Consider the following 18,021-nt stretch of genomic DNA (forward strand, 5'->3'; position numbering starts at 1 on the left):
AAATACATATACACAAAAGCTTAAGTGTGTCTATATACATTTGTACAAGCTTAGCAAGTACAATAAAGGCAAAGGCGGTCTGGATAGAAACTTTCCAATCACAAAAACAAGAAACAAATAACAACCAAGCCTTTAAACTGCCTAAGAAGTTACTCTTTGGCAAAAAACTCTTAGGTTGAGTTTAGTGCTATGGCATCTGTCTCTGAAATATGTTAATATTCATTTTTCTCATGACTGTGATCGGGAGATAACTCATTCAGTTATGTGACCTTTTCTCTCTCAGTTCTCTTTTCATCAAGTTGCTGCACACCTGCCTAAAAACAATACATGGTAAAATATTTGAGGCAGAAACAAACCATACTGTCTCCCAATTTTAAAAGTATACTCTAATTTTATTAGTATGAAATATTTTGAGAGAATTTATTGTATTTGTGACCCAAGTACATGATTTTTAAACATGAAAGGGTTTTAAGTAGAATCATACAATCATTTAGTAAAAGTGCTAGTCGTCAGATCCCGAGAAAAGCAGGAAGGCACTTTCTCTTTTTGGTGTGGATACTGTACTGAGCATGTTGCTTAACTGGCTGTTTATTTGATGGAGTTTAATCTGCTTCCCTTTTGTCAGAGTCTTCCTCCTCGAACTCGACTAACTGAGCGTGTCTGTTCGCCTGAGAACCTTCTCCGTAGAATACCTTCTTGATCGTGCCATCCTTTGGTGCCTTTATGGTATGCTGTAGAGACACAAGGCATGACGGACAATGGCTGTGATACTAACGAGGGTTGAGCACACACCAAGTCAAGACACAGGAAGAGTGAAAAATGAAGTCAGCTGCTTTGATGTTTCGTCATGTATCAATGCTTCCTGACCTTTCTCACATCACAGCACACTGAGAAAATAAAAACATGTTTATGGTGCACTTGGGGGTTGAGAGGAGTCATTACCTTGATACACCTGTAAACCGTTCAAGGTCAGTAATTGGGAAGCTCTGGATTAGCTAGTAATTCTCAGCCCAAGCTTCACAGTAGACTCTCAGCTGGGAAGCTTTTAAAAACTACTGATCCTTGGGCTCCCCTACAGGAAACCCCAAATCAACTGGGCTGGGGAAGGACTTTTTTCCCCCTGATATTTAAAATGGTCTTAACTTACAAAATAAAACAAAAGAAAAATTGGGACTGATAGCTCCCAAAGTTTACTTGGCAAGTGAACCCATGAATTTCACTTACTTCCATCTTCATGGCAATCATAACCATCAGAGAGTCTCCAGCTTTTACTCTGTCTCCAGCTTTCACAAACACCTAGAGATTCAGAGTGACAGGTTAATATTTAAAAACACAGAGGTCCTTTGTGATGGTCCACATGTGGTCTGAAAACCAGGTAAATTATACACCTGATTTGTGGTGCACAGAGTTGGTATATAAACGTACAGAGAAGTATGTGTCTATGTGCTTGTCTTGTCCGCCTTTTTTTTTTCCCTTTTTAAGAGATTGAAGGTTTGTGGCAACTTCATCAAGCCAAGACTATGGGTGCCATTTTCCCAATAGCATTTGCTCACTTTGTGCCTCAGTGTCACATTTTGGTAATTCTTGCAATATTTCAATATTCCTCCACCAGTAAAAAGATTATAACTTACTGAGATCAGTGATGATGGTTAGCATTTCTCAGCAATAAAGATTTTTAAAAAATTTTTATTTTATATTGGCGTATAGTTGATTTACAATGTTGTGTTAGTTTCAGGTGTATAGCAAAGTGATTCAGTTACACATATATCTAAGTATTTTTTAATTACGGTATGTACATTGTTTTTTTTTCTAGACATGATGCTATCGCACACTTGACACACTACAGTGTAATCATAACTTTTATATGCACCGGGAAACCAAGAAATTCATGTGACTTGCTGTACTGTACTTGGTGGTAGCTGCTGCTGCTGCTAAGTCGCTTCAGTCGTGTCCAACTCTGTGCGACCCCACAGATGGCAGTTCATCAGGCTCCCCCATCTCTGGGATTCTCCAGGCAAGAACACTGGAGTGGGTTGCCATTTCCTTCTCCAATGCATGAAAGTGAAAAGTGAAAGTGAAGTTGCTCAGTCGTGTCCGACTCTTAGCGACCCCATGGACTGAAGCCCACCGGGCTCCTCCGTCCATGGGATTTTCCAGGCAAGAGTACTGGAGTCGGGTGCCATCGCCTTCTCCGGTACTTGGTGGTAGGGAGCCTCACAAGTAGAGATACTGCAGTATCTCTACAGTGTGCCTGTACTGCACTTAAATGTCTGCATGATAGGCAGAGTGCAGGGTCTTGCCTGGCTTTCTAGTTTTTAGGTTGTTAAAAGAATTAAACTGAAAAAAAAAAAAAAAGAATTAAACTGGTTGGCAACCCAGAAAAAAAATCTCTATTTTCCTTTTTTCAAGTATAAATGAAATCATATATACCATATGGTTTTACTATCTTCTTGGTTAACATGGTTTTAAGTAGTTTTTAGAAACATCATACAGTAGAATTAGGTTCTGAAGTCAATGTGTTCAGGCAAAATTGTGAAAAATGAGAAACACGTCTCAAAGCCCCAAGATCACCCAATGCTGAATGATAGTTTAGTAGCATTCAATGAAATCAACAATCTGGGTTTAGGCCAGTTATGGGGGAAAAACTTTTTTAATCGTAAAACCTGTGTAGGGATGCCCACATTACGAGAGGCCTGTCGGGAACTGAGACTGAATGAGTGAAAGGCAAATGCAAGCTCCCCAGTCCACTGCCCTTCTGGGGTGAACATTTCCAGACAGGAGTAGTAGGTGATATTATTCACACTACTTAAGTAGTTGTTTTCTTCTTCTATTTGTTGGTCCCAAGGATTTTTATGACTTAAATGCAGTTGAGGGGACTCTATTGTATGCAAGTATATAAAAGGAGACTACTGATCTACCACCACTGGAAGTCATTATTAGTATGGATCTTATATCTGAATATATACCAAACATTCTTCACCAATACCTTTCAAATTTGGGATAATGCTTGGTGAATGTTCCATTTTAGTCAACTGAAGACAACCTGGGTTATTTGTACTTTGGTGGAAATTCCCACTTCAAAGAAAAGTGCTTATCATAAATTAGGTAAATTTATGATTCACTGATGACTGTAATATAGAACTTGAATCTTTGATAGATCTTCTTGTTTTCTTGAAATGGATGCTTTCCAATGAGCAAGATTTAGAGAGGGGGAGAAGGATATATACAACAAAGCTCAACAAAGACATTTATTGGGACTTACTGGACATCATTCTACATACATTCACGTCAATACCTTTTCAATAGTTCCAGTCATAGGAGCTATAGCACCCCCTTGGGTTTCTCCCGAGCTTGCTGAAGACAAGTATCGGGGGACTGGAATGCCAATCTGAATACTTCCATCCTATAAACAGAAATTATATTTACAGGATATATATAGGATATATATTTATAACATAAATTAGAAATGAAGTTAAGATCTTATCACTGTAGTTTGATGAATAGACCTGAGGTGATGATTATTTTCAAGCTATTTGTTAAATATTAGTCATATTTAATACCAGGGTTCCAACTAGCTTTGTGAAAGTGAAAGTCGCTCAGTCATGTCCAAATCTTTGCAACCCTCCATGGAATTATCCAGGCCAGAATACTGGAGTGGGTACCCTTTCCCTTCTCCAGAGGATCTTCCCAAGACAGGGATCAAACCCAGGTCTCCCACATTGTAGGCAGATTCTTTACCAGCTGAGCCACAAGGGAAGCCCAAGAATACTGGAGCAGGTAGCCTATCCCTTCTCTAGCAGATCTTCCTGACCCAGGAATTAAACGGGGATCTCCTGCATTGCAGGCAGATTCTTTACCAACTGAGCTCTTAAGCAAATTACTAAACCCCTTTCAGTCTTGATTTCCACTATAAAGAAGTAATGGCATATATACCACAGAGGGGATTAAAAGAATTAAGTACATAACTGTTGGTAAAAGACAGCCACTGATTACAAGCCAGCTTTAGTAGCATCTCCACTCTCAGGTCCTTAGTCTAAGCCAGGAATTCTTCGTAAGAATTATATATAAAATGTCCTTGATGGTCTCAATAACGTTATGAGGTGGGTATTGTTACTTATTCCTGTTTATAAATGGGAGAACTGAAACCTAGAGAGTTTAACTTGCTCAAGGTCAAGCAGATGCTGGTAGGGCCAGAATGTGAAACCAAACAGATTCACACTTCAAAACTCATCAGTTCAATTCAGTTCAGTCACTCAGTCATGTCCGACTCTTTGAGACCCCATGGACAGCAGCATGCCAGGCCTCCCTGCCCATCACCAACTCCTGGAGTTTACTCAAGCTGATGTCCATTGAGTCGGTGATGCCATCCAAACATCTCATCCTCTGTCGTCCCCTTCTCCTCCTGCCTTCAATCTTTCCCAGCATCAAGGTCTTTTCCAATGAGTCACCTCTTTGCATCAGGTGGCCAAAGTATTGGAGCTTCAGCTTCAGAATCAGTCCTTCCAATGAATATTCAGGACTGACTCCCTTTAGGATGGACTGGTTGGATCTCCTTGCAGTCCAAGGGACTCTCAACAGTCTTCTCCAACACCACAGTTCAAAAGCATCAATTCTTCGGCGCTCAGCTTTCTTTACCGTCCAACTCTCACATCCATACATAACTACTGGAAAAACCATACCCTTGACTAGATGGACCTTTGTTGGCAAAGTAATGTCTCTGCTTCTTATATGCTGTTTAGGTTGGTCATAACTTTTCTTCCGAGGAGCAAGCATCTTTTAATTTCATGGCTGCAATCACCATCTGCAGTGATTTTGGAGCCCAAAAAATAAGTCTGCCACTGTTTCCATTGTTTCACCATCTATCTGCCTTGAAGTGATGGGACTAGATGCCATGATCCTAGTTTTCTGAATGTTGAACTTTAAGCCAACGTTTTCACTCTCCTCTTTCACTTTCATCGAGAGGCTCTTTAAAAAAAAAAAAAACAACAAACAGACAAAAAAAAGAGGCTCTTTAGTTCTGCTTCACTTTCTGCCATAAGGATGGTGTCATCTGCCTGTCTGAGGTTATTGATATTTGTCCCGGCAATCTTGATTCCAGCTTGTGCTTCATCCAGCCCAGCATTTCTCATAATGTACTCTGCATATAAGTTAAATAAGCAGGATGACAATATACAGCCTTGACGTACTCTTTTTCCTATTAGGAACCAGTCTGTTGTTACATGTCCAGTTCTAACTATTGCTTCCTGACCTGCATACAGATTTCTCAGGAGGCAGGTCAGGTGGTCTGGTACTCCCATCTCTTTAAGAATTTCCACAGTTTATTGTGATCCACACAGTCAAAGGCTTTGGCGTAGTCAATAAAGCAGAAGTAGGTGTTTATTTTGAACTCTCTTGCTTTTTTGATGATCCAATGGGTGTTGGCAATTTGATCTCTGGTTCCTCTGACTTTTCTAAATCCAGCTTGAACATCTGGAAGTTCACAGATCACGTTCTGTTGAAGCCTGACTTGGAGAATTTTGAGCATCACTTTGCTAGCGTGTGAGATGAGTGCAATTGTGTGGTAGTTTGAGCATTCTTTGGCATTGCCTCTGTTTGGGAATGGAATGAAAACTGACCTTTTCCAGTCCTGTGGCCACTGCTGAGTTTTCCAAATTTGCTGGCATATTGAGTGCGACACTTTCACAGCATCATCTTTTAGGATTTGAAATAGCTCAGCTGGAATTCCATCACCTCCACTAGCTTTGTTCGTAGTGATGCTTCCTAAGGCCCACCTGACTTCACACTCCAGGATGTCTGGCTCTAGATGAGTGATCACACCATCATGGTTATCTGGGTCATGAAGATCTTTTTTGTATAATTCTTCTGTGTATTCTTGCCACCTCTTCTTAATATTTTCTGCTTCTGTGAGGTCCATACCATATCTGTCCTTTATCATGCCCATCTTTGCATGAAATATTCCCTTGGTATCTCTAATTTTCTTGAAGAGATCTCTAGTCTTCCCATTCTGTTGTTTTCCTCTATTTCTTTGCATTGATTGCTGAGGAAGGCTTTCTTATCTCTCCTTGCTATTCTTTGGAACTCTGCATTCAAATAGGTATATCTTTCCTTTTCTCCTTTGCTTTTTGCTTCTCTTCTTTTCACAGCTATTTGTAAGGCTTCCTCAGACAACCATTTTGCCTTTTTGCATTTCTTTTTCTTGGGGATGTTCTTGATCACTGCCTCCTGTACAATGTCACTAACCAGAACTCATGCTCTTCACCAATCCACTCTACTGCCTCTGCCATTATACTGTTATAGCACATAGACTATGGAAAGCAATGCCTGGCAAAATGAGATCATCCTTGACTCCAAATATACAGTTTAATTACTGGAATACTGAAGGCAGCTCATCACAAAGTACTCAGTCTGGAAGGTGGTTCTCAAGTGTGAGAACCTCTGAAGAGGTCACAGGAAATTTGATAATCCACTGCCTTTCTTCACCCATGCAGAACGCCAAGGTCTCCTAACAAGCTCCTAATCATATCCATGCCAAGCCTACCTCAACCATCCTTCAACTGCCAAGAGACCACCACTAACCCACATCCACCTCCCCTGTAAGGAACATCTGGTCCACAGACTCCTCCCACAATGGTCACCTCCTCCCAAGTCTCCATGATTCCCAGTGCCAGGAGGACAGTGGTTGGGGGAAGTGTTTAGGGTATTTGAGAATTAAAGCAAGAAATGGATATGTGTCTGTCAGTGAGAATCTGTGAGAACAAATGGGGTGAATGGAGAAATAGGGAGGTAGAAATGTGACAAAGATTCAGACTGAAAGGGAGATAGACAAAAAGTCACAGCAGTGAGAAAAGGACAGGATGTGTTGTTCGCCCTCATACCCCTGACTGCACTGTGTGGCATGTAGGATCTCTGACTAGAGATTAAAACCATGCCCCCTGCATTGGAAGCACAGAGTCTTAACCACTGGACTGCCAGGGAAGTTCCAAAACAGGATCTTTCTAATTTCTCAGTGGAATACTTCTGGTCAAGCAATTTTCTCCCAAACTCCAATAGTATTATTATAAAACAAAGACATTACCATGGAAAATAGGTAAATAGTGTTTTCCAGGATAATTAGCTTAGTTTTACTAGCAACTCCATTAACAGAAGATTTCAGATAAGTGCAGTCTCCCTCACTGCAAAGATCACCAAGGACATGGAAAGTTTTATCTTCAATCTGAAAAAACAGAAAATTAAGATCCTTAAAGTAAATGAACAACCTTAGAGAATTAAAATCAAAATCAATTCTTTACTGTTAATAGTTTCAAAAGGAAATAGGTAAAAACATTTTTTTAAATCATGCAGGAAATTTCCTAAGATTCATAAACAAAATAGTCTAGAAAGAAACAGCAGTAAGATAATTAAAAGAAAAAAAGTTATGTAACATATCTATAGTAGCACCATAATGCTACAGATAAAGGTTCCTTTAAGAACAGTAATAAGAAAGTGAAATAGAAATACGAATTAAAGTAAGAAAAATTATTAAAATTCAGTTGAGTATATTATATGTTAATACTCATTTCTGAGTATCCAAAGTCAAATTGAGTTTTACTGTGCAAAAGTTAGTGATGAATAAAGCCAGAATCTCATAATTAGATTGATTTCTTTTATCTCATCAACATGGAGATTGAATTTATGGGTTTTCAGTTATGATTTAAGAAGATAAGTTAGCTGGAGATTGAGCACAGTTTTCTTACTCTGAGAGACAGAGTACCAAAGAACAGATTTCACACTTAATCTTTTCAAGGTAGCTGACAAAAGGACATGAAATCATGCTGTTCTAAAGGATGTTTTCTCATTTATATACACAAGAAAAAATTTCCCTTATACACATAAAATTCATTTAAATCTTCTTTATTTTTCAATTCCCCTGTTAGAATCAGTCCTGTGGCTATTCTTTTCAAATATATTATACAGGTTAAAGTGAAATAGGTCACACTGCAGTATTTATACATGGTTCTCATCTATCCTAAGTTAAATATGACATTTCACTCTGCTTTGCAACCTACTAAGACAGCCATTTGAATGTCTGTGGAATACTCAGGATATAAAGGTTAGATTGGGAACAGTTTTGTTTAAAGACTTATAGAAGTGCATTCTAAATTTGTTAAGGTAGTTCCACGAGCAGATCAGAACAAATCTGCAATTTACTTTACCATTTACCAAGGGATAAGAAGGGGTCCCTAAACCAGAGGTACCAATACGAATTTCAACTCATATACTTAAGTAGATTTCCCATCATTTGTCTGAATCACAGAGAAGAGAAATCAATGTGTCTCAAAGTGTTGGGGAATCTAAAGAGCATCATCGATAAATTCATTTTGCTGGATTTGAAATCTTTTAGCTCATAGGAACAATGATTTATTCTATTCTCTGAATTTTATACTTACTATAGGAATTTGGTTGAGTTCTCACACTGGTTTTCAATCCTTTTGGCATTTTATTTTGCCAATGTAATGGATTTTTAAAAATCAAGGTCTATCACAAAAATTTTTACTAAAGAGCCTCAAAGTATGACCTGTGGATCCCCTGGGGTCCTCCAAGCCCTTTAAGGAGTTCCACAAAGTCAAACAATTTCTTAATAACATAATATTGTCTTTTTTATACCCTCATTCTCTTACAAGTATATAGTGGAATTTTCTAGAGATTGTAGGACACATGATAATGATATTACTCTGATGGCTAATGGAATGTGTGCTTGGTGATAATCTTTTCTCAGTTTATCCTGCAACTCAACAACAAAAACCCAGCCAGATTTTTTTAGAAAGGCAAATAACTTGAATAGATATTTCTCTAAAGAAGATAAACAAATAGGCAATTAGCACATGAAAAGATGCTTAACATCATTAGTCATTATGGAAATACAAATCAAAACTAAAGTAAGATACTACTTCTATACCTTAGGGTTTTTTGTTTTTAATAAAAACAACAACAAAACAAAGTAGCTAGAATATAAGTGTTGGCAAGGAAGGATGTGGAGAAATTGGATTTTTTGTGCACTGCTGATGGGAATGTAAAATGGTATGGACACTATGGAAGAGTATGGTAGTTCCCCCCAAAATTAAAAAGAGAATTACCATATGATACAGGAATTCTACTTCTTTGGGTACATGCCTAAAAGAATTGAAAACAGGGTCTCAAAGAGATATTTGTATACAGATGTTCACAGAAGCATTATTTAGAATAGGCAAAACCTGGAGGCAACCCAAGTGTCCACTATTCATCTATGTAATTAGATTGGATAAACAGTGTGATACATATATACAATGGAATATTATTCAGGCTTAAAAAGAAAGGGAATTTGGATGGATACTACAACAATGGAAGGGCCTCAAAGACATTATGCTAAGTGAAATTAGCTAGTTACAAAAGGAGTAAATGCTGAATGATTCCACTTATATGAGGTACCTAGAGCAGTTCAATCTGCAGAGACAAAGTAGAATGGTGATTGCCAGGGCCCAGGAGGGGTGGGTGGAGAAGGGGGAGTGGACTCTTTTACTGTTTAATTGGTCCATAATTTCAGTTCTGCAGGAGAACAGTTCTGCAGATGGATGGTGGTGATGATTGCACAACAATGTGAATGTATTTAATGCCATTAAATTGTATGCATAAAAATGGTTAAAATAACAAATACATATTATGTACATTTTAAAAACATTCATTAAAACAATAACAAATTTTTTTCTCAGTGTAATTTTCTAAATAGTAAATATTACTAGGTGTAACTAATACAAACAAAAACTCTTTGGGGAATCTCAATAACTTTTAAGAGTGTACAGAGGTCTTGAGACCAAACATTTGAGAACTGTTGCTTTAGATATAAATACATTCCCATAATTTAGGGGCTTTTTAGGTGTCTTATTCAAATATTATTATCATTTTTTTTTTAAATTTTTATTTTTTTTATCATTATTTTTTTAACCAAGTATTTATTCTTAAGGAAATTACAGCCAAACTGAGTAAATAATCAGAAACTGTATAGGGGATAATTTTTCCAAATTGGTCTGAAATAAAAGCTCATGACATTCTCCTAACTATAGTTATGATAATCAATGGCTTCAAAGAAAGTAGAGAGTGGAAACATACTCTACTCAGTATGAGAGAAATCAGATTCAGCTCTGAGCTGTAGAATAAAACCAAGGAGGCTTACCTGCATGCTATATGATCCATCACGGTTATATGTTACAGCTATGGCTACATCTTTATGGAAAAAGTGGGGAAATTGAAGAAAAGTTAGAAGACATTCATTTATTCAGTAACTGAGGTTCTGAAAACCTCACTTTCAAACTAAGGAAAACTGGTTTTTAGGGATATCAACATCTTTTAACGCCCTGACAATAAAGTTAAAAAAAATTAAAAAATCAGACAGGTTTCAATAAAGGTGAATTGCAAACTTTTCTTGTTTAAAACTGAAGTTTTAACTCTTTTACAGTTACAGGATATTTCAGATATTTCCCCCTCAACAAGAAAGGCTGTAGTGTCATAGTAGAAAACGTAATTAATTGGGAAAGAGAAGTTCTGGCTTAAGGCCCAAATCTGCCATCCATGGTATCATCATCTCTGTGATCCTAAGACATTTTAAAATCCTGCTTTTCTTAAAAGTTATATATGACAAACTCACAGCAAACATTATCCTCAATGGTGAAAAATTGAAAGCATTTCCCCTAAAGTCAGGAACAAGACAAGGGTGCCCACTCTCACCACTACTATTCAACATAGTTTTGGAAGTTTTGGCCACAGCAATCAGAGCAGAAAAGGAAATAAAAGGAATCCAGACTGGAAAAGAAGAAGTAAAGCTCTCCCTGTTTGCAGATGACACGATCCTCTACATAGAAAACCCTAAAGACTCTACCAGAAAATTACTAGAGCTAATCAATGAATATAGTAAAGTTGCAGGATATAAAATTAACACACAGAAATCCCTTGCATTCCTATACACTAACAATGAGAAAACAGAAAGAGAAATTAAGGAAACAATTCCATTCACCATTGCAATGAAAAGAATAAAATACTTAGGAATATATCTACCTAAAGAAACAAAAGACCTATATATAAAAAAACTATAAAACACTGGTGAAAGAAATCAAAGAGGACACAAATAGATGGAGAAATATATCATGTTCATGGATTGGAAGAATCAATATAGTGAAAATGAGTATACTACCCAAAGCCATCTATAGATTCAATGCAATCCCTATCAAGCTACCAACAGTATTTATCACAGAACTAGAACAAATAATTTCACAATTTGTACCTCAAATAGCCAAAGTAATCTTGAGAAAGAAAAATGGAACTGGAGGAAATCAATCTGCCTGACTTTAGGCTATACTACAAAGCTACAGTCATCAAGACAGTATGGTACTGGCACAAAGACAGAAATATAGATCAATGGAACAAAATAGAAAGCCCAGAGATAAATCCATGCACCTATGGACACCTTATCTTTGACAAAGGAGGCAAGAATATACAATGGAGAAAAGACAATCTCTTTAACAAGTGGTGCTGGGAAAACTGGTCAACCACTTGTAAAAGAACGAAACTAGAACACTATACACAAAAATAAACTCAAAATGGATTAAAGATCTAAACGTAAGACCAGAAACTATAAAACTCCTAGAGGAAAACATAGGCAAAACACTCTCTGACATAAATCACAGCAGGATCCTCTATGACCCACCTCCGACAGTAATGGAAATAAAAGCAAAAATAAACAAATGGGACCTAATTAAACTTAAAAGCTTTTGCACAACGAAGGAAACTATAAGCAAAGTGAAAAGACAGCCTTCAGAATGGCAGAAAACAGCAAACAAAGCAACTGACAATGAATTAATCTCAAAAATATACAAGCAACCCCTGCAGCTCAATTCCAGAAAAAAAAAACGACCCAATCAAAAAATAGGCCAAAGAACTAAACAGACATTTCTCCAAAGAAGACATACAGATGGCTAACAAACACATGAAAAGATGCTCAACATCACTCATTATCAGAGAAATGCAAATCAAAACCACAATGAGGTACCATCTCACGCTGGTCAGAATGGCTGCTATCCAAAAATCTACAAACAATAAATGCTGGAGAGGGTGTGGTGAAAAGGGAACCCTCTTACACTGTTGGTGGGAATGCAAACTAGTACAGCCACTATGGAGAACAGTATGGAGATTCCTTAAAACACTGGAAACAGAACTGCCATATGACCCAGCAATCCCACTCCTGGGCATACACACCAAGGAAACCAGAATTGAAAGAGACACGTATACCCCAATGTTCATCGCAGTACTGTTTATAATAGCCAGGACATGGAAGCAACCTAGATGTCCATCAGCAGACAAATGAATAAGAAAGCTGTGGTACATATACACAATGGAGTATTACTCAGCCATTAAAAAGAATACATTTGAATCAGTTCTAATGAGGTGGATGAAACTGGAGTCTATTATACAGAGTGAAGTAAGCCAGAAAGAAAAACACCAATACAGTATACTAATGCATATATATGGAATTTAGAAAGATGGTAGTGATAACCCTATATTCGAGACAGCAAAAGAGACATAGATGTACAGAACAGTCTTTTGGACTCTGTGGGAGAAGGTGAGGGTGGGATGATCTGAGAGAATAGCATTGAAACATGTATATTATCATATATGAAACAGATCGCCAGTCCAGGTTTGATTCATGAGACAGGGTGCTCAGGGCTGGTGCACTGGGATGATCAAGAGGGATGGGATGGGGAGGGAAGTGGGAGGGGGGTTCAGGATGGGGAATACATGTGAACCCATGGCTGATTCAAGTCAATGTATGGCAAAAGTCACTACAATACTGTAAAGTAATTAGCCTCCAATTAAAATAAATAAAATAAAATAAAATCCTGCTTTTCTGGTCCATTCTGATCCATTAACTGGGTATGAGAATGTAAATGATTGAATGAATGTGAAAGCACTTTATGAACTGTAACAGACTATAGAAATATAATGCAAAATGTACTTATATCATTATGTGACTAGAGAATAGGTTAAAGACTACCCTAGGACATGGAAACTTTGTGGGGTAGAGCATGCAGACCAAAGTCATTTCACCTACACCTGACACATTAACCAGCATTCTGAGGCTCCCAGCTCAAATCTGTTTCCAGCCTTGACCTTCCTACTCCAGAACTCTGGTTAGTCATTCCCAGCAGGATCCTCCACTGGCATCTTAAAGTAAACCTAGTGGGGCCAACAAGTCATCTCCCCCTTCCTCCTGCCTTCCCTCCTGACCTGTGAACTCCATGACTGACACCATTTTTCTCATCATCCAGGTTTATAACCTGTCATTCTTGCCTTATCCTCCTCCTTCGCTTTTCACCTCCAATAGTCACCAAAAAGCTGCCAAGTTCATCCCCCTGAAGACTTGTCCTTTACATTTCTTCCTGTCCATTCCCATCACTCTACTCTAATTCAGGCCCATGGCTTCTGGCCTGGCTGACTTAGAAGGGCCTCCCTCCCTAAATTTCCTGCTTCCTGTCTCAACTGTTCCAGCTGATGTGGCCCAGCATGGCCCCCCAACACTCAAAGTACTTGGCCTGTTATGGAAGGCACCAAACTCCCAGCCTTATTACCCACCATTCTTCTATATAGCCCTGTGTTACAAACAAATGGGAAAATGGGCCAATTCATATTCTCCACATGTGCCTCTGGCCTTCTCCACAATTGTGCATCTTTGCTAATGTGCCTCCTTCCCACTTTGCTGGTCCCCAGCCACACCACCTGAGGCTCCATCTGTCATTCACATCATACTCACAGTCCTTGGGAAAAGTCTGTTTAGGTAGAACAAATCCTCTCTCCTGTGAGTATTTAGACTTCTGCATATAAAGTGCCATTATGATTCTCCCCTCATCCAATTTTACATGACAGTGATTTTTCTCTTTATCAGTTGTTTTTTAAAATTGCAAAAAATATTCACAAAAGTTAAATACTGAGGTATATAAAAAGTGAAAGTCCCCTTTACTGCCCAGATGTACTATTAAACACTTTATTGTGTGAATCCTTGTAGACCTTTTTGAATGCATAAACTTATATTTTTCTTTTATAAAAATAAGATATTGCTATACATATTGTTCAGCAACCAGTTTTTAAAAATTAACATGTGACATACATATCTACTTTGCTCTTTCCATAGTAATGAAGAGATAATTTAATAGTAATGATTTTGATGGTGATAGCTACTGTTGACTGCTTGCTCTAGGTCATTCAACGAGCTAAAATGCTTTTATGTGTGTTGTCTCATTTAATATACACAACAACCCAAGGAAGCAACTGCCATGAGTATCTCCACTTACAGCTGTGGACACTAGATGCTTAGAGATTGTGACTTTCCAAGGGTCACAGACAAGAGGGGAGCAGAATTCAACCCATAGAATCTGATTCCTGGGCCTGCCGGAATCATCCTGCAGCACTACACCATCCATATTGTCAACATATATAACTTCTCCTTTGCCAAATGGTAAATGTCTTAACATCTTTTTTTACTTCTTTACATTACTCAGAATATTTTGTGTTTTCAAAAACTTTGTACTGAGTGTATGAATGAATGAAAGTTTACCTCCCTATATCTTATCAATATCTTTAAACTTTCTTAAGAGAAAATATATCCAATTACACCAGATCAGTTTTCTTTTAATTTATAAGATATGAAAAGTGTTTAACTGACAGGAATGCCAAAAGAATCATAGTCAAGACATTGCCAGGAAAACTATTTTATACATTATAGAGTAACCAAATTTGTTCCTCTCTCCTCTTGATACTTCTTAACCCCACAAGAGAACCTTAAATATCCTCTTGTAAATTTAATATGTGTTTAATATCCTCTTATATAATTATATAAGGTATATAAATTTAGCATGGTGCAGTGTTAGGTAAGCACATGTACCCTAGAGTGTGGGTTCAAATTCTGGCTCCACCAATTAATTTTAGTGTGACTTCCAGAAAACTATTAATCTCTCTAAGCTTTGGTTCCCAATTTATAAAGTTGACACTAATAATAACATTGACCTCACTGGCCTATTCTGAAAGTGCAAATGAAATAATCCATGGAAAGTGCTTAACAAAGGGCCTGATTTATATCAAACACTCAATAAATCTTAGCTACTATTATTGAGGGTAGGGCAGGGTTCTGTGAAACACGGCCATAATAACAAAGGAAGATTATTTTTCAAACTTTAAATATTTAAAATGCTGGGTTGTTCTTACTGAGAAGCTGGTTCTCCTTTAGATTCACAAATGCTTTTGGGCCCTTAGACTTCCTGTTTGGAGCATTCTCTTACTCAACCATGGTCACTACTGATTAGCATATATAAGAGACTCAGCATAACAGTTCTGAAAGCTGTTATATTCAGACCTGGATTATCATTGAAAAATACTACAAAAAGGATGTAGTGAACATAGCTCATAATGATTTCTCAATTATATATTTATTTTAAAACTGAAATGCAACGTAATTCAAAATACTGCTTAGTAAAAATTCACACCAAGTAATACCATTGGCTCATATGAGTTATAATCACACATGTGATTTTTCTGTTTAATTCAGGTTGAAGAGGCCACTGAAACTTTGCTGCTGATACCTATGTCCAGCACAGGGGAGTCTAGGGTAAGATACTCCCAGATTTTGCTGTTTTTTAGGATGAAATGAATAACTACAACAGCATAAAATGGATAGGTTAACCACTCACAGAAGGCTACTTAATAAGGGATCTTTGCAAATGTTCTTTCCATGTAGTCAGTGCAAATAGGGCAATGACCATCTAGGTTCAGAATGAAAAAATGCCTAAAGAGCTACTTATTAATGAGTGACTGGTATCTACCCAGAGTTGAGGGAAACAAAACCCTATTCTGTCCAGGGAGGAGGGTGCTGTGATGATCTGTTCTACTTGGTAGGCACATTCTGACAGTGGAGCTCCTGCAGTTCAATGAACCTCACACTCAAGCCCTCCCAGCTCTGGCTCTGCACCCCTCTGACTTCCCAGGTGAACTGTCCTGAAACAAAAGAGATATAGCCAGTTGTTGTCACAGGATTCTGGTTCCTCTGGAATACTGTTCCAGCCATAAGTTTACAAACCACCTTCTAGCTTAAGTGTCATCTCTTCCAGACTACAGTTACAATAAATCAGACCCCATCCTGGGCCCATCAATTAGTTGGCAATCAAAAATCAATTTTCTACTGGAAAAGTGGTGGAAACAGCACAGGGGTGAAGGCCAAAAAGACTGGGTGTCAGTCTTGGCTCTGCTACTTAATAGCCTTGAGTAACTGCACCTCCCCTGTCTCGGTTTCATCAGCAATAAGTGGGTCTAACAGTGACTCCCCCTCGTTAATGCTGCCTGGTGAGCGGTGGGGTGGGCAATCCTCCTTCCCTAGAGAAGTTTTGGTTATTTTCTTCTTTAAAAGTCATACACACTCACAGAAGAAAAATGGCAGAGCCATGAAAGTACAAAGAAGAGGAGGGAAAGAAGTGCCTCAAATCCCAGCATCCAATGGTAATCTCACTAATGCTTTGTATATTTCATTTCATTTTCCTATGTATGTTTTATGACCTATTTTTAAAATATTTACCAAGTATAGAACACGTGTGAAAAAGAAAACAAATATCATTAACTCTACCACCCAGAGCCAATCAATTGTATTATTTTGGCATGCTTTCTTCTAATGTTTAGGCTAGGGATCTTTAAAAATGTAATTGATCATGGCCAGGCTGAATTCTTTTTTTTCCAGTAAATGTGATGTATTTCTATGAAGCACATTTCTTTTTTAATAAAACATTACTTACTGTTTTTACCATCCCTAAGAGTCATGTTTCTAGAGTAACAGATATTCAGTCTTCTTCCACTGCTGGATGCAAAAGGAGAGTATTGATCTAGAAAAAATTTAAAATTCAACAACAAATTTATGAACATCAAGCCTACTAACAAAAGAAAACATAAAACAGAGGTCCGATACTGACAGCTCAAATATGCTTTCTTTATTCTATGCAATGCTTTAAATTTAGACACTTTTATTCACATCTCAGGAAATTTTACATGAAAAAAATCCCAGTTTCTCTTGAAAAATCAGAATATTTACAACCTCAACTTTCCACCTGTGGCAGCATAAACTGCACAGTGGTCACAAGTTTGACAGGGCAAATGCATTCCAGGTCACCCTAATCCTCACTACTCACTAGTTTTCTTTCACCTGGCCTCTTCTGCTCTTCTCTGTTACTGGTCTTCCCCTAGAGACTTGTGTGTTCACACTCTGTTAGACAGTCTCCAGGAGCTACGGAGTAGCTAAATTGAAGCAATTTATTCTGCAACTCCTCTCTGGGCTGCTTATAAATTTTAATTTAAAAAGGAAAGTGAGGGTAAGAGGACACTCCATTCTAAAAAAGCTAAGTCCAGGCTTAGGAATACCAGATGGGGTACAGGTAGATGAATTTATTTAATGTAAAAGGACAAAATGAGGACAGAGAACAAATCTCCAAATATAGCTGTATATTTTAACCTTTCAATATAACTTAAAATTTTACTTATTAATTTATTTATGGCTGTGCTGGGTCTTTATTGCTGTGTGGGCTTTTCTCGTAGTGGAGAGCAGGGGCTACTCTCTAGTTGCGGTGGGCGGGCTTCTCATTGTAGTGGCTTCTCTTGTAGAACACAGGGCTCTAGGGTGCAGAGGCTTCAGTAGTTGCAACATACGGGCTTAGGAGCTGCGGCTGCCAGGCTCTAGAGCACAGGCTCAATAGCGGTGGTGCACAGGTTTAGTTGTTTCACAGCCTGTGGGATCTTCTTGGACCAAGGATTGAAACGGCATCTCCTGAATTGGCAGGCAGGTTCTTTACCACTCAGCCACCAGGGGAGCCCTCAATATCACTTTCTTGAATGAATCTAGAAATTAAAGATCCCAATAATAGGATCCTATAATAATATAACAATCCTAATAATAATGAAGGGATAAATGGATTCAGGTGTTTTTTTTCT

General features: G+C 38.0%; 1 protein-coding gene across 5 annotated transcripts in view; it reads right to left on the reverse strand.

The window, feature by feature from the left end:
- Positions 1 to 364: 364 nt before the first annotated feature.
- Positions 365 to 18,021, reverse strand: part of MCCC1 (methylcrotonyl-CoA carboxylase subunit 1) — a 58,646-nt gene continuing 40,989 nt past the window's right edge. For 4 of the 5 annotated variants that reach the window (XM_043874707.1, XM_043874709.1, XM_043874710.1 and 1 more), the window contains 6 exons: positions 16,836 to 16,922; positions 10,187 to 10,236; positions 7,076 to 7,213; positions 3,296 to 3,403; positions 1,225 to 1,296; positions 365 to 731 (listed from right to left, as the gene is read on the reverse strand). In XM_043874707.1, the coding sequence (XP_043730642.1) occupies positions 603 to 731; positions 1,225 to 1,296; positions 3,296 to 3,403; positions 7,076 to 7,213; positions 10,187 to 10,236; positions 16,836 to 16,922 (584 nt within the window). In that variant the 3' untranslated portion in view covers positions 365 to 602. Of the gene's footprint in view, positions 732 to 1,224; positions 1,297 to 3,295; positions 3,404 to 6,173; positions 6,915 to 7,050; positions 7,214 to 10,186; positions 10,237 to 16,835; positions 16,923 to 18,021 lie in introns of those variants that run through there. The other variant, XM_043874708.1, reaches the window with a different exon arrangement.

This window comes from Cervus elaphus, chromosome 19 (genome assembly GCF_910594005.1).
Source record: "Cervus elaphus chromosome 19, mCerEla1.1, whole genome shotgun sequence".
Lineage (NCBI taxonomy): Eukaryota > Metazoa > Chordata > Mammalia > Artiodactyla > Cervidae > Cervus > Cervus elaphus.